Source organism: Lepidothrix coronata, unplaced genomic scaffold (genome assembly GCF_001604755.1).
Source record: "Lepidothrix coronata isolate B3197 unplaced genomic scaffold, Lepidothrix_coronata-1.0 Scaffold103, whole genome shotgun sequence".
In the NCBI taxonomy this organism is placed as follows: Eukaryota; Metazoa; Chordata; class Aves; order Passeriformes; family Pipridae; genus Lepidothrix; species Lepidothrix coronata.
This window is the reverse complement of record NW_016690283.1, coordinates 2,448,117-2,464,720: the sequence shown is the minus strand read 5'-3', so window position 1 is coordinate 2,464,720 and position 16,604 is coordinate 2,448,117. Positions and strand designations below refer to the sequence as shown.

The 16,604-nt window shown below is 42.5% G+C and overlaps 1 protein-coding gene across 7 annotated transcripts in view; it reads right to left on the bottom strand.

The window, feature by feature from the left end:
* The window catches only part of SLC15A2 (solute carrier family 15 member 2), a 65,428-nt gene that overhangs the window by 33,966 nt on the left and 14,858 nt on the right, over nucleotides 1-16,604 (bottom strand). For 2 of the 7 annotated variants that reach the window (XM_017823546.1, XM_017823547.1), the window contains 5 exons: nucleotides 11,956-12,002; nucleotides 8,559-8,646; nucleotides 7,806-7,947; nucleotides 5,842-5,934; nucleotides 4,658-4,757 (listed from right to left, as the gene is read on the bottom strand). In XM_017823546.1, coding sequence (XP_017679035.1) covers nucleotides 4,658-4,757; nucleotides 5,842-5,934; nucleotides 7,806-7,947; nucleotides 8,559-8,646; nucleotides 11,956-12,002 — 470 coding nt within the window. Of the gene's footprint in view, nucleotides 1-4,657; nucleotides 4,758-5,841; nucleotides 5,935-7,805; nucleotides 7,948-8,558; nucleotides 8,647-10,742; nucleotides 10,776-10,833; nucleotides 10,914-11,955; nucleotides 12,204-16,604 lie in introns of those variants that run through there. The other 5 variants (XM_017823552.1, XM_017823550.1, XM_017823545.1 and 2 more) reach the window with 4 other exon arrangements.

The window sequence follows — 16,604 nt, the reverse complement described above, 5'->3', positions numbered from 1 at the left end:
TAAATGCTCACACAAATCAGCTCACATTACTTGAGAAGCGCTTTGGGGCTTTTTGGCATTTCACAGGAAGAGCCACTGCTTTGAGAGTGTTGTGAGATTGCAAGGAAGAGAGAGCATTTACTTATTCAGAACAAGTAGCATGATTCAGTTCCTTTGTCACCTAATTCAATACAATTTGGCATGGTTTGACAAGCTCATAATTTCTTCCCATGTCTGAGCTCTTTATTTTTGTTCTCTTCTTCTCTCCTGTGTAGAAATAGAAAAAGAAACCTGTATATTTTAAGGAGCTGGTAATTACAGCATAGATGAAAGAGTGCCAGCAAATGAAAAGTATCCATCAGACATGAGATTACCAAACTGAGGACAGTCAACCTCAAACTAAAAGGGTAAATTAAATCTAGGGGAGCAAATTCAAGAGCCTGATGAAGGGGTGAACTCCAAGCAAAAGAGTTCAGACTTTAACTTATGTTGTAACATATTATAGTTCATACAGTCCAAGGATTCCTGTTAACGTGCTTTCTTCCTGCATTATTCCTAATTTGGAAGGAATCAAGAACTTGATGCAGAGTTGGGCCCTTCTTGCAGGAGTAATATGTGAGGGCATTCAACTGAGGCCAGTCTCTCCTTTCTTGTGGGAGAGACAGACATGCACAGTCTCATGCATATACAGTGCTAGATGCCAGCAGAGTGGAGAAACAAGGGCAGGGTACCTGACCTAACAAATGCTCCTCTCTATCACCAGCTCTGTGACATCTGAGTCGGTAAAGGTAGTGGGGAAAATTGCTTCAGACGTGGCATGGTGCCTGGCAGAGAGCTCCTTAGGGCACATTGAACCACATCTCTATGATCTGAGCATCATTTGAATGCGAAGCTTTAACTTTGCTGAGCATGAGGAACTCCTCAGGGACCTTTTTCTGTCTCCTTTCCCTCTAATATGTCCTGCTTCCTTTTGCTCCCTGAGACAACACTATTCACAAGGCTAGAAAACTGGAGAAAATGTGAAGAACTGTAGGCAGTTGAAAGAGGATAGCTCTTATGTAATGAATCCTAGGATCCGAACACATAACAAAACTTCTGTAACTGATGGTGCAGACAACAGGAAATATTGTCACTTTGTATGGCAAGTCATCCCTTATCACAAGGGTTCACTGCAGGAAAGGTGGGGAGGTGGAAGGACATGGAAAGGCTTTTCTTTATGTTCCCTTGTAAAGCAAGTAGTGGGAAGGTGAGGGTGAGGGCCCCATCACCTCCCACTGCCACGCGCCAAGGAGTCTGGAGGTCTGCTTACTTGGATTACTTGACCCAGCAGAGTTATGAAGACCCCATCAACCTGAGCTTTTGGCTTTTCCACAGTTTTATTTCCTAGAGTGTTCGAGGCTATCTAATCCATACATTACTCGCAAATTATTTATCCTGGACTAAAGGATTTGAAAGCCTTATAAAAATCGTCTCTGTGGTTAACAGAAAACTGCGCTGGGTCTTACTATCTGTTATACTCCATTTCTGTCCTTAACAGTGGTTTTGATTACCTGAAACTTTCTACTGCTAAACTATAAAAGCATATTTTCTTTTTCATTCTACCTTTGTGACTGGATATTTGTCATCATGAGGAAATCTAGAGAAATAAGCAGCCTCAGCAATCTTTCCCACTCCTGCAGTAGTCCTGCCATAGCTCGTCAAGGGTGGTGCAGTAGAGTCCTCACAGTCCTGCTCTCTTCTAATCAAATTCTCATGCCATGTGTCTAACTCTATATCTGAGGAACTCAGAATTTCTGAGAGCTGTAATAAACTCAAGCATGCAGCTCTTGACATGGTAAAGTCTAGAGCAACAATTACAAAAAAGAATGGGGTGGTAACAGAAGAGGATAGTGATGCATAAAGAATTTGGAGCATCTTATTTCACGCAATGTAAAAAAAAAAAATGGTCACAGAAAGGGTACAAAAATAATGACCCAGAAGCTTGCAAATTACACTGATTGAAAAAAAAAAAATTCCTTCCCTATTGTCTTAATCTTTGGGGCAGACGAACATTAACAACATGATTTGGATTAGCTAATTTGAGAAAATGTACCATACATGGTAATCCTGATCTGCTTGGCAACCAGAAAATAAAGAAACGAAGAGAAAGCTATTTAGTACCTTAAACACCATACTGCATTGTTTGAAAGCAGCTTTGGTCCCTAATTAATATGCAGAGCAGCTCCACATTCATATAACATATCATAAATATAATTTTGTTCAGGCATTTTTAACTTGGACTCCTAATCCCATAGACAAAAATGTCTGGAAATCTCCTGTAGATAAATCTACTTTCCCTATCTGACCTTCTGCCAAATCACTCTCCATCACTGTAGCAGTACTGTTCTCAAAGTGGCAGATCCAAGACTATTATGCTTATAAAGTACTTAAAAGAGGATCAGACTGATGTTGCACATTTACCTCAAAACATAAACTTGTCTCAGGGGCAATTTATTGTTTTATACACAAAACTACCTCATCCTTAGCTTTCACATTGAACAACTAAGTCTGTGCACTTCAGGACTCAGCTGAAGTTTATTCCTGAAAACTAAGGGAGAATCAAATGCTTCATTTAATAGCGAATTTTCAAAACTTATTTTATCCTACTTGGAATGTAAGAAGAAAAACATAAGTCCCCTCAAACACCACTCCAGAGGGAAGAAATATTGTGGTGGCCTCGAACCTTTTATTTCTTACAAATTCTCATTCCAATTCTGAAGACTTAAACTTCCTATCACATAGCATAAAACATTTGTTTCTTCTGAAAGGCCAAGTGATTTCAAAATGGTAAAATAGAAAACTTTCTATTCTGAAAAGAATGAATAGACCAGAACACATTGTCCTTATCAGAATGCTTTTTACAGTTTTCTTTCTCTAAATTAGTTTTTCTTGAAGGTGGCATACAGGTGAATGTTTGAGACTTAGTATTTGATAAATTTGTTGGAGAGATGTAGTCTGAATGCTGGAGAACGGGTACAGGCCCACGCAACCATGGGCAATTCAGGTTTTTTCTCTGTAACAGCTGTGGTTGCAAGTTTGGGATAATAATATGTAAATGCCTGACTGGGGTGCTGAGATTCATTAGCTGAAGTCTATAAAACACTCTGAAGATAAGTGGTACATATTATCATACTGTAATTAGGTGGTAATTGAAAGATGCTGGATAAACATTATTAATTATTAATATTCATAGAAGTAGCACTTCTGTAAATGCTGCTCTAACACCAGTTACAATCCTTTTGGATCCAACTGACAGCGCAGGATGGTCATGCCTGCAAAAGGTTACGCTTTGGACAAGTGACCGTGAAACATCCCATGGTCTGTTACTCCTTAGTAACCATAATCTTCACTACTTCAGCATCACATAGTTCATGTGCACAAAGCACAAGTCTTCACGAAGTTTTAAATCTAGGCTATATTATTAGTTCATTAAATGCTGACTGCATACTGCGGTATTGCAAAAGACAAAGAAAAAACTGCTCTATGGGGCTCCTTGTCCAAGGATAAGGGGGCAATGCTTGTCCAACTCTACCAGTGCCTTTCCTGACAGACTATTAATCTAACGTCCTTCAATGAAGGACTGGAATTGCATTGATGAGAATTTCCATCTTCCAAAGGTCCTAATATCTTCCAGTATTTCTCTAGAACTACTTCTGGAACAATTTTTTATACAATATATATTTTTATTATACTAAATAATCCTCCTTGAATATAATCCTACTCATCACAGACCCCAACACTTATTTTCTTTTTTGTAGTAGTGGCCTTCTACATATTTGAGGACTTATGCCACTCACAGAACTTGTTGATTTGAATACTGTCACTGAGAAAACGGAAATTTCTATTTGTGTTTTAGGTCAACATAAATCTGTTTAGTTTCAGGTTAATTTTAAAATTTAGCATTTTGCCTGAGGATTAACACTTCCTGACCTGCTTTGCTTCTTTAAGCGCTACCTTATCCCTAGTTGAGCCCCTGTGCTGCATAATGGGAGTTTGAGATTACTGCAGATGAGGGGCTAAGCACTTATGACAGAGAATGAGGACATGAAGCAACTGGACTACAATTCACAGGATACAAAGCACAAGCAAAGCTAAACAGAAACATTTCCATAATTCTTCAGAACTTTGCATTCTGGAATACCTAGAAAACATTCTGGTACCACTTTCAAAAGACTGGAATTTCCTACAGTTCTTTCTGAACAATGTCTAAGAAACAGCTTATGATTTGAGGAAAAATTCCCATAGAAGCACAGGCTGGTGATAAAATTTTTTTCTCCCCTTTGCTGTATTCCATTGCAGTGCATTATAATCATCCCTATTAAGCTGGTTCAGAAATGGCTACTGTTCCATGATATACAAGACAGGATTTTCTACCTACTCTGATGTCCAATTAACATTTAGATGATTTCATGCAATTATGACCTATCCTTTCCAATATCAGTCCTGTTCTGCTGTCATTTTCCTTTCCTGAAGCATCCAGACACTCTCAAGTCTTATGCAAATCATCCTTCCTCAAATCTTACTACATCTTTTCCAGCAAACTGGCCCTTATTCTTCTAGCACAACAGGATTGGATCACAAAAACATCCTCATAAAGTAAGCAGACACTGCAGATTTTAAGAAATAAAAGAAATCTTACATGTTCCTCTTCAAACTGGTCCCCCCCAAATGCAGAGACACAGGGCTTGATACCTCCTGTTCCAAGGGCGATCAAAAACAGACCAACCATAGACAGGACCCTTCATGCAAGAAAAAAAATATCACCATTGCAAAACCTTTCCAGTGAGAGCATTTTAAGTGTCAGCCCACCATGATTCCTCTGATAACATTGCTTTTTGCACATGGGTAGTGATGATAAGCCAGTTAAGTGTGAAAAACAAATTAACTATCCTAATTTCTGCATTCAGTAGCAGTCAATTAACCAAACTGTTTTTGTCAGTTTCTTGTTGTTCTGAGGCCCTATGGACATACAGGAGATCAAAGATCTGTGGAATTATTTTTCACTCATACGACAACAAAAGATTTCACAGATCAATTGAGAAAAGGAAAAAAAAAAAATGCCGGGGGAGGGAAAGTGCCTTTTCCTGTAGCCTTCCAGCCTGGGTAAGTGCAGACAAACTGTTTGAAACAGGCTCATTCCTGGCTGTTTTCTACTTCCCAGTGGTCTTCAAAATACCATTGTTGGCCTGGCAGATTATGTCTGCAGGGAACAAGAGTGTCAGGACTGGCCACATCTGGGACAAAAGAAAACTGTTCTGTAAACTACATGCACTCTTGCCTACATGTACTTTTTTTTTTAGAGCTGTGACCACACAGGCAAAAACAGCTTGGTGGTTTCAGAGACACTACTCTAACAAGCCTACCAGTTCAGAATCTAGAGGGCAAGACGGGTTGTACCCAGTGGAAGACACAGACCCTTCTGTCATCAGAAAATGCATTTTGGTTTTGTGTTCCCATGCACACCAGCGAACCTTGCTGAGCTGAACAGCTATGCTGATGAAATGAGAGAGGAATGAGCCCAGTGCAGGCAGTTGGATGGAGGAGACCAGACTTCAATAGCATGGTATAGCAGAGGGGGGGACGATCACAGGTGCCTGTGATAAAGGGTTTAGAATCTCTGTGGAGATTTCCAACTCCATCTAGTGTGTTCGCACACTAGATCCACCCTTCTGCTCTTACTCAGAACATCCCTAGCCCTTCCCTGATCAAAGTAATCCATGCACAGCCCCCAGACTGCTGGCCTGATGGAGGTTAAACATAGTCCTGAGTAAACCAACTACCATCGCAACCTGCTACAGCACTGTGGCTTCAACAGCTACTTACACATGAACCGCCTGGTTGCCCAGGGATGGAATGGCACCGACTGACTTTATCAGATGGCCAACAACATACACAATGGAGAGGTAGATGATCGTCCTGTGAGGAAAGCAAACAGCAATGACTGAAGGTGCCAGGTGATGTACAATCCAAAACAGAGTGTTCCCGTGCTTCCTGATACAGCAGCTCTACTTGGCAGACACACAAGGAACTGGTTTGTTCCACCACTGGTAAAGTAGGTAGCTATAATTCCTTTGTGCCAACTCTGAGTGCACTAGAAGAAACAGATAGGCAAATGGGTTCAGATTAAGGAGGGATAGCCCCTGCTTTGTTTGCAGACATTACTGAGCAGAATAAACTTAAAGTGTTTCAGTCTTGTCACGCATGGAAGGCTGCAAAGAGGAACATACTGTTCCGGTCCAACTCAGTTTCCAGATTACTAATAATTGGCATTTTGTAGCACGTGCCTAAATGAATCCCTTGACTGGAAGGCATCCCTAGGGACAGTCAACCCACCTAACCAACACATCTGAATTAGGAGAGTGGTTTCCCCATTTTAAGTTTGTTTTAGATCCCAAGTACCTCTGAAGGACTGCCTCCCATGTGTTGGTGAGGGAGAAGAAGAAATTGGAGTAGGACAGTCAAGCTCTTGAGTGTATTATATTTCTTCATCACCTTCAGGATTAAGAGATATCTATGTATTTATGTGCAGATGACATATAGAGGGAATGAAAGGACTTGTTAGGACAGAGACAATAGAAGAAGTCCAATGAGCTTTGAGCATGGAAATGGTCCCCGATGCATTCAAACCCTGATTGTAACAGCTAATTTAGAGCCACATCAGAACATTCCTAAAAGCCCCTCTAAACTGTTATCCTGTCCTTGGTATTGGCCGAGGTCCAGGTACTACAGCAAAAACCACCTCCTATTAAACTATAGGGATTACTCCAGGGAAAGTCTCTTGCCTAACACACCAAAGTCTGTGTAAGGATCTACCTTCTCACAACATCATGCTGCACAATAGATATCCCCAAATACCAATGAACATTGCTAGGTGACCTTAAATAATGAAGTTAATAAACCCTCACTATTATTTTTTTCACTGAAAGCAGTAAGAGAACTACTGAAATGGGGAACAAAGAAAGAACGTGGATACCTCCTTAAGAACTTTCTTCTGGAAAGGCATATGGCAGTTGTTTATTTCCTGCTGAGACTCTTCTGCCAGATGTGTGTAGTCCTAGAGAGAAGGGTTCGGCTGCATTTTATCACTCTGACAGCCAAGACTCCTCAGACAATGAACAAACAGTGCCAAGCAAAGAAAGTCCTATATCCAGCAGCTCACCACCACTCTGGGGCAGATGTTGGCTCCACAAATTATCATCAGAAGGGAAGACTGCTTAAGGACTCTTACTCAGGAAGAGTTTACCTGGTTATGTTCTCATGGAGATGATTTGAGTGAACCCAGGTTTTTCAGGCATAAAAATGGCTGTACTCATACATTCCCTATGCTGTGAAAAGCCTAAGTAAGTACACAATAGTTAGTGTCATTTCAATAGCTAGTGTCATTTCAATAGCTAGTGTCATTTCATCTGAAACTGCAAGATCTAGATGATGACACCAGTTCCTCAATATCTTTGAATCCTTCCCAGAAGCAGACCTTGGCAAACTGAGGGTTAATCACCTTACACATCACCTTCCTGAACAGTGTAGGGAAGGGCAGTGGAGGAAAAGCCTATTTGTTGCAACTAGTTTGTTTCAGCTTTGTTGCCTATTGGCCCTTGGGTGTAAGAGGAGCAGGGAACAGCATGAGCAGACAGATCAACTGTCAACAGAGGGGAGCTGACCTTCCCAAGTGTGTCTTTGCTGCACTCTGAGCCAGCTCAAAACTGGGAGCACACACAGCACTGCCCTTGCACAGGCTACACGGTGTCGATGCACGCTGACTGAATTAGAAAGGTGTCTTCACTTACTTGTATTTGCCCAGCCATGAGTCTGCCATGATGGCGCCGATGACAGGTGTGAAATAACATAGCGCGGAGAAGGCATGGTACACAGCGGTGGAGAGATTCTCATCCCAGTGGAAGAAGCTCAAGAAATACAGTGTCAGGACAGCTAAAAGGAAACAAGCAAATCACATCAGATAATTAATGTGTATCTCTGCAGGTAAGAAGAATCACGATGGCAAGGCAACCGCTGACTTGCCTAGCAAGTATGAGCACTGCTGTGGAAAGATTTGTGCTTTCAGACCTGTTCCTCATAATCTCTGACACAGGAAAAGCTACAATGAGATGTATGAGTATCACACATTCTTTGCTCATAAACATTTATGTTTACCTAAAAAAATATATATTCTCTAGCTTATCTTGCTGTAACCTTAGTTTGTTTATGCACATTTTCTATTTGCAGATTAGGTGCCTGTAAGATTCAATTCCCAAACACACAGATTGCACACAGCTATGAAAGACATAACACACTAGAAAACCAGTTCTGATATAGAGAGTTATATAAAAATTTAGACTGGAAGGTACATTTGAAGCCCTCTAGTCCCAACTTCTGCTCAGAGCAGATACAGCAACAATGTCAGGGTACACTGTTCATACCTGCATTCCAAAATACCAATTTACTTTGAAACACAGCTGAGACCATATAGCACAGCCCCAGAATACCAGTGTGTACAGAAACCCTAGGATGGGAAAGTCACTTCCCAGACACAGGCCACATACCTCGCATGCCATAGTAGGAGAAGCGCTCGCAGAACTCATTCACCACAATGAAGGCAATGCTCAGAGGGTAGTTGGAGCCACAGAGTTTCTGTGGGAGACAAACAAGAACATATCAGCTCTGTGAAAGTCTATACCCCAGCAACATATTCCCACAGCACCTGGATGGTAGAGAAGAGTCCAGTCCAAAAACCAGGTGCCAATTGCTGCTTGACTGGACTGTGAGTTGGGCTCAAGAGAAAGAGTGGACCTCACACCACTCTTGCTTTGATTAAGGCTCCCCAGCGAATCAGCCTGGCTGACACGGGCCCAGTAAGGACTGCCATGGGGATTTGTGGGCTGTCAGCAGCCACCATGCTTTTAGCTCCAGGAACTCCACTGGAAGGGTGCTACCACCTCCCTACTGCAATGCAAAAAGTCACTGAGATGAAAAAACACCTTTGAATGCCTTTTCTTCTACTCTTCATATAAACCCTGCCCCAAAACTGCTCCCTCTTCTAGCACTAGATCTTGCCTCAGAAGCTGGGAGACCCCAGGGATCTCCTGTCTGCTTCTGTGTGTGAAGCTGCTCCCTCCCACGTGACAACTGCCCTCAATCTCTGTACCTCACTTGCACCAAACTGTGCCATCACATTCACTGAAGCAGAACATCAGCCCTGTGTCCAGCATTCCCTCAGGCATAGAGTCCATTTCATATTCCAAGATTGCTGGCATAGTTATGGATAATTCAATTTATTAATCAAAACTAAAAAAAAAAACAGCGATGGGACTGTCAAACCTGTCTGAGCAGGGACACTCTCTTGCTGAACCTGACTTTACTCCAGCTAAAATCAGCAGTTCCCAAGTGAAATACAAGGCATTAAACAGACGAGTCTTCGCATGACCTTGTGTGGGCCCCTGTCCCTCTTGCTACCCCACAGCGGTCTGAGCTAAGCAGCTTTCAGCTTCCAGCTGCTTAGTAGCTCCACTGCCTCACAACAGGAAAGCAGGTTTTCACAGCACTGCCCAGCCTCTGCCAATCAGTGGGAGAGAGGGGCTGGCCATGCTTTTGGTGAGGGACTGGGGGCAGTGTGATGTTAACAGCTGCACTTATATTTATGGTTTTAAACAGCCATGGTATGGGCCAGTGAAGTGAGATGAACTCTTCACATGCATTTCTGCGCCTCGTGTCGGAAATAATGAATTCCTGTACTTCTTCCCAGAGTACCAAATGCAAATACAGGTACCAAAATAGATGTGTTTATTCAGGTTTATTTCACCATCAAGAGACCTAAGCATATTTGGATTCCCAAAGCAACAGCACCAACTTTAGAAGAGTCTATCTTAATTATGCTGTCTTGCTCAACATTATAAAAGAGCAGCAAAAGAGAATGATTGTCAAAAAAAATTCCCAAAACCAAACTATAACTTCCCCCACCCCACTTTCCATTACTTAACCAAGCATCTTTAAAGGTAAATATTTCTGTGCCTCTTTTATATATATACACATATATTCTCTCACTATTTATGGGCTGCCTCTTTAATAAAAAACCCTTGGCCTGTTTGCTTTACTAGAGTAAATACATAATTATCCATTTCATTTATTATTTACTCTGAAACCATCATGCTCAGCATATGGCTTGTAAGAAAGAGTGGGCTCTCTTGAAAACAGCACTGGGGCCTCCTGCTTTTAGACTAGCCTACAACCGGTGGCATACATAAGCTGTAAATGCACAAACACACAAACATAAGCACACACAGAATACCCTTCTACAACAGTTTTTTCATAATAAAAGAAGAAAAGCCATAAGAGGCAAATTATGTTTCCTGTGGGTGCTGCGAGGCATTTTCTGAAATTTGAAGTAAAATTGTACAACAGGGATTTTTTTTTTTCTTCCTCTCTCTCACACATTTCATAACATTTGATGGAGATGCAGAACATGACTGTTCAAACCCAGCTGTCAGGAGTGCTGCTGCCTGAACTCGCCCTCCACACCCAGGGCACAAGCCTCGGTGGATTTAGCTGCAGCGGTTTAAGGTGCAGTGACTCATTTCAGCCACTCCTGCTCTGGGACGGGCACCTCCTACAGGTGAGTAGAGGCAAGAAGGGAATGGAGAGCAGAGGGCGGTGACTTCCCAGCTAAACCTCCCCGAGCGCCTGAGCCGGGACCCTGAGTAAGTGCTTACAAACACAGAACAACGACTTACAAGCAGGGGTACTTCCATCTGGCTTGTATGACATGAGATGGTATCAGCACTTGCAGAAACCCTCATGTGTTCTCTCCGCTGTATCACTGACCTGCCTGTGGCCTGCCTGGACATCCAAAAGTGGGAAGCTTTCATCCATGCGGAGAGCCAGGTGTGGTTTGCTCGCTTTCGCGGAGGAGAACCTTGCTCAGCAGAGAGCCCCAGCAAAAGCAAAGAGGTTAAGCCTGGATTCATGAACGCACAGATAGTCTGCAGTGCTTAGCTACCACAGCAAGCCTGGGATCTGCAGGATTATGGACCTCTTAAAGATACTGTGGAAGTTGATAGTTGTGTCTTTGGAAAAAAGATAGTTCGTTTAAAGAGCCTGCTACAGGAGATGTTTGTTTTCACCTCTCCTTCTTGCTGTCTAGCTGCAAAATGGGATAAAGATTAATATTTCCAAGGAGCTCTGGATATCCAATAGTTAATGTCTGCACAGTACTTATAACTGTGAGTTAAACAGTTGGCTTGCTAATGACATGACTGTGAGTTTTAAGACCAAGTATTACATATTATCCCGCAAGTTAAAGCAGCTACAATACAAGCCAAGTTCCCCCTGAATACAATGCAATGAACAGTTTTTAGGGGTCAAGCACTCAACGAGAATTAGACTGAAAACCTGCACGAACATCAAACCTGCAAGGCAGCAATATATATTCACCTGAGTCAGGCTTTAAATGAGAGCCAAAGATCTAAACTCAAGGCTCTGGCATTACAGTAGGGCTCTAACACTCAGCAGTGGCCTGTCCTCAGTTCCTGTCCTTCCTTCTGCTTTGCAACATCTGGGGACCCTTCCCCGGTGGGTTTCATCAAACCGAGCCAATGCAGGGGCCAGCTCTCTCTGTCCCACGCACAACATCCCCCTCCACTTCAGAGAAGTAAGTCCTTTCCCACAAGAAAAGCAGTGTTCAGGAACAAGGCAGCAATCAAAACCTTACCCTTTTTCCCAAACATTCAGATAGTTTGTGTTTCCCCTTTAAGCTGCACTTTCTTAACTTAATCAGGTTAGTGGAAGGATTTTTCCCTTGAGTTGTTAATGCTTATTTCAATGCTCTGCAAGAAAGGGTGTTTGTCTCTAGCCAGAGCACAACAGAGGAGAGAACAGAGAGATCTTGCAATGTTTAGAGCAATCTGAGCAGAAAGCAAAGCAAAGGAAACCAGCAGTAACACTCACCGGGGATTTTTTCCGAAGAGGGAAATCTCCTTTGGGGGGATCATCTCCTGCAGACATAAAATTGAACAAAGTTTCCTTGGATTCATTTCTCTGAAAAGCGTTCATCTCCCCTCTCGCCTTGTCTCCCACCATGCTATGTGGCTGTGGTGAGTTGACTGGGAAGATTTCCAACCTCAGGCATGAAGTTTGATTCAGTTTGAGTTAACCCTAATTGAGCACATTTGTGCAGCCAGGGCAGAAAGGGGAGGGAGACGCTACCCGGAAAGACAACTGCAGAGTTCAAGAAGAGTCAGGGAACACAGCCTAAATCATTCACAGGTTGGGGCTGTCAGCACTTTATGGCACAGACCTCCCTGTGGTTTGGCATGCCCCCAGCCATGGTACGTGCACCATGCCAGCACGGCACTGTAGGCTGCACAGATGTGAGCTGAATAAAAATGCCAGGTCCCAGACACACCTACAGCCTGTGGATTTAGGAGCAGAGTGTGCATCTCCCTCCCGATGTGGTAATGACAGGTTTACTCTGCAGGGATCTCGTTCCACTGAAAAGCCACACATTTCAAGTTATAAACTACTAAAATGCTCATCACATCAAACCCCTGGACACTGGATGTCATGGATGCCTGCACTGTGTTAAATCATTTCTTTGCTATCTCGGGAGTGAAGTGACCCAGGGTTCATTCCCACACCAATTCCCTGGAATGACCTTGTCTTTTCCCATGGGACAGTTTAATCAAGGGGGCACAGCCAGCACTCAGAAGCAGCCCCAAACCCTGTCTCTACTTCCTATTATTCAAAAGAACACCTCAGGACTCATTAAGTGGCAAATGCAGCCTATTTGTGCTGGGAGTCCCAGAATTCCCCCTGCAGGTACCCTGATGTCCTTCCTTCCATGCCCTTCCCACAGGAATAGCGGAGCCCTTTATCAGTATTCTTCCAGTGCCAGTTGCAATTACAGAGCAAAATTCACAACCTTCTCATAAACTATCCTCTGTGGTTGTGTCTCTGCAGTATCCTCGGCGCAGTGCAGAGTTTTTTTTCTCCCTCTTACGCTTGGCTTCTTTAAAAGGTGAATGTTCAAAGAATTTTTCCAAATATTTCCCCCTTATCTTATTAGCAAAGCACAGACCACACCCAGAATCCATAACTGGTACAAGGAGGCTCCATAAACTCATCCTCAGCTCCAGCATCGACTTGCTGATAGTGTTTGGGTATCACAAGAACCTGGTTTGCAGTTGACAAATGAGGAAACAGGCCTTTACTCACACCAGAGATCCTTAATCTGGCTTCAGTTATTGCCAACAAGACATAGAGAACACTTAGACAAGGGAATCAGATGTGACAGAGTGCACAGAGGAAGCATAATTACTCTCCACATTCCCTTATATGCTCTGGTATTGCTTTCTCTGAAAATCCCCAGGGATCCTGTTCATTGGGCAACTAAACAGGGCAGCTAAACATGAAACCCAAACTACAGATGGGGCCAGGAAGGTCTACCCATTTCTTGCTCCTTTATTCTTCTACAGCAGCAGCAAAGCAACAGTTTGATACCTCTCCTGTACTGCCACAGACCAGCTCATCTTCAGCCTTCCTGGTAATGTAAACACCCACACAGCCTTTTCACTGGGTCCAGCCTCCAGTGAGCTCGAGTTTGTCAAGCCCATTTCACAGGCAAGAGTGACTCAAAAGCAGACCCAGCGTTGGGGGCAGTGCAATGAGCAGGACTTGTGCACATTGGTCCTGTCTCCTGCACACCAGGGTAGCACATACTCTTGTGTCCTGCAAGTCTGACCCTGTGCTAGAGACAGCAGGAGTATTTCTGATGGTGGCATCTCTTACTGCCCTAAGTATCTCTGTACAACTCCGAGTAGAAACCTGTTGTATTCTGCCATACACAGGCAAGCAGAGCAAACACAGCAGCAGAGTTATTAAAGAAGTAATACAAAAGGAAGACAGAAAAGGTTTCACTGTCTCTTGCACAGGGCTCCCACACTGCTGCAATGTGATGCCTTAATATTTTCAGCCTTCTGCAGCTATATTTCCTCTGTGTGTATACAGCCCTGTGTGTCACATAAGCTAAATGATTATTTTTTTTAATACTAGCATGAAAAACCCTATCAGTCGGTAGGATTAACATACTACTTGTCTAATACACTGCAGAGCTTTTTAGGTCATTAGCTGCCAGAAGGTCTTCACAGATAGAAAAGGGAGAAAAGGAATTCAAATGTCTGGCAATAAATGGTAACTTGTAGCAAACAGCAAAAAATGAGTTAAGGAGAATAACTTTGCAAGCACATTAGATACAGATACAGAATAATACTTGATAGAAGGAGACCTGTGAGGCTGGGCTGAAAATCAGGAAGGAATTGTACCACAAATGGAAATAAGGTGGCATTTCTGAAGACAAGTATAAACAAACGGATCAAACACGGAGTGGTGGAGGCTGCAAAGCCAAGGCACAAAATGAATTACAGCTAGCAGGGGGACACAAAAGGCAATAAGAAAAGGTGTTAGAAATGCTGTCAATACAGGAGAAAGAGGAAGGAAAATGAAAGGCTGTTATTTAAACCAGAAAACAAGCAAACAAAAGCTCATCCACAGAAGCCAGAAAAGTTGTATCCTTTTGGGTTTTTTCCACTAAAAAAAGTAAATTGCAACAAGATGCCCAACACCATTAAAATGAACCAATAGGAATATGGATGAAACAAGACAGAACCTGCTTAAATAATATTTGGATACCTCAAATGTACCCAGATCATTAGAGCCTGATGAAATTCACCTTCAAGTGCTGAATATGATACACTCAGGCACTTCCCATGTGGGGGGCAGAAGCACGACAAGCATCACCACTGCCTTTAAAAAGGCAGGTTAGGACAACCCAGGTGTGTTCCTCCATAGCCAGAGGGATACTTGATCAGATAATCCCTTGTAAGCACCAAAAGGAGAATAAGGATTACAAAACAGCCATTTCAGGTTGGAAAAAAATGCTCTCAAACCAGACTGTTTCTTTCTTTGGTGACAGGGTAAGTGGCATAACAGCTAGAGCAGCTCTGTATGTGATATATCCTAACTCTAGTATCTCCAGTGTCTCACAAGGAAATAAAGCCCAGGTGAAATGCCCATATAGCGGACAACTGGGAAATCTCTCTCAGAGTAGCTATCAATGATTTTCCATCAGACTAGGAAAGCACAAAACATGCAGGTCCTCAGCTTTTCCATGAGCAAAGAGAACACCAGCACAGCCAGTGTGCTGCTCTCCTTTGTGTCCGAAACCAGGATGGAGAAGCATAGGTGAGAACAGGGTATGAATTCAAACTGGTGTTGCAAAATGGGAGAAACCATTTTGCAGCTCTGGAATGAAAAATATGACATTTGGGGAAGAAGACTACCAAACACTACTCCTATCCACTAACAGGAAAAACAGCCACAGAGACCAACTGTTCTCCATTTTCATCAAGGATGAGGGAAATAACTGACTTTATTCTCAGTAAAGACGATTTGGGCTCCTTTTTCCAATTTCCGTATCAGCGAGGACAGATAAGCACTGGAACAGAGATGGTGTGGCTGGAGCTGCAGGATTCAGGCAACCCATGATTTCCGTTATATAAGAATGTATTAGGGACTGGATAAATATCAGGTCCTGTCCCAGAGCAGGCAGATGGATGAGGTGTCCTCCTGAATTTCTGTGAAAATCTTGTGCCAAACAACTTCACTTGGTAAGCACGAAAGCCAAGACTGCTTTCTGTATAATTTCCTCTTTTCTAAGTTATCCTTTATGCAAGTGGGGAGTCTGCAGGATGATTCATGCTTAAATGTAATATTCAGCTACCAGATGCCTCGTATAGCCAGAAATTCCCATGAATAGATTTTGCTATGACTTTGAGTTCATAATTTGATTTTTTCTGGTTCCCAAATCCTCAGGAAGAAAATCTGCATTTTCCCATTGCATTTACAAACCCCATGTTCTCACTGCTCCCTGCTGCAGTACTGTGCAACTTAAGCTGTTTATACTCAACTAATCTCTTCATTTTTACCTGCATTCATCTTGTGGTACAATCCCTTCCTAATTTTCAGCTCAGCCACATTCATCTCTTAATAATGAGTCTTATTTTTAATTCATAGACACTGGCCATACTTTTATAGCCCTTCTACCATATATGCATTTCTCTCCTCTGTCTTTATTTTCGAGATAAGGTTTTAAGAAGCCAGAAGAATGTGCACCAGCAACACTTAGGGCTTAATGACCAGACCCTGGAAGGACATGATAACCTCTCCAGGTCTCATCTGGCTTATTTTCTCCAATTCTTTGATCACAAGAAAGAGCAGGGCTTAACTGATTTAGACAGATCAAGACTGGTTTCCATTGCCTGCAGACTTCTCCCAAGCTTCAAAGTAATTTAAGAAAACGATTTATAAAATCATTTGAACAACCAGGAAAATATGCCAGGGGCCTTCAAACCCACATCTCTCCTCTATTCGACAGACTCAAAATTGTAAAGGTATTTAGATTAATACCACTAACAATATAAAGTACCTAATCTGTATTTAAGTGATTGTCATCTGGTCTCTAGTCAACCTGTAACAATCCAAGGAACTTCTCATCCCTTCTCACACGTTTTTACTTTCAGTTTCTCCTATGATTAGCAAGA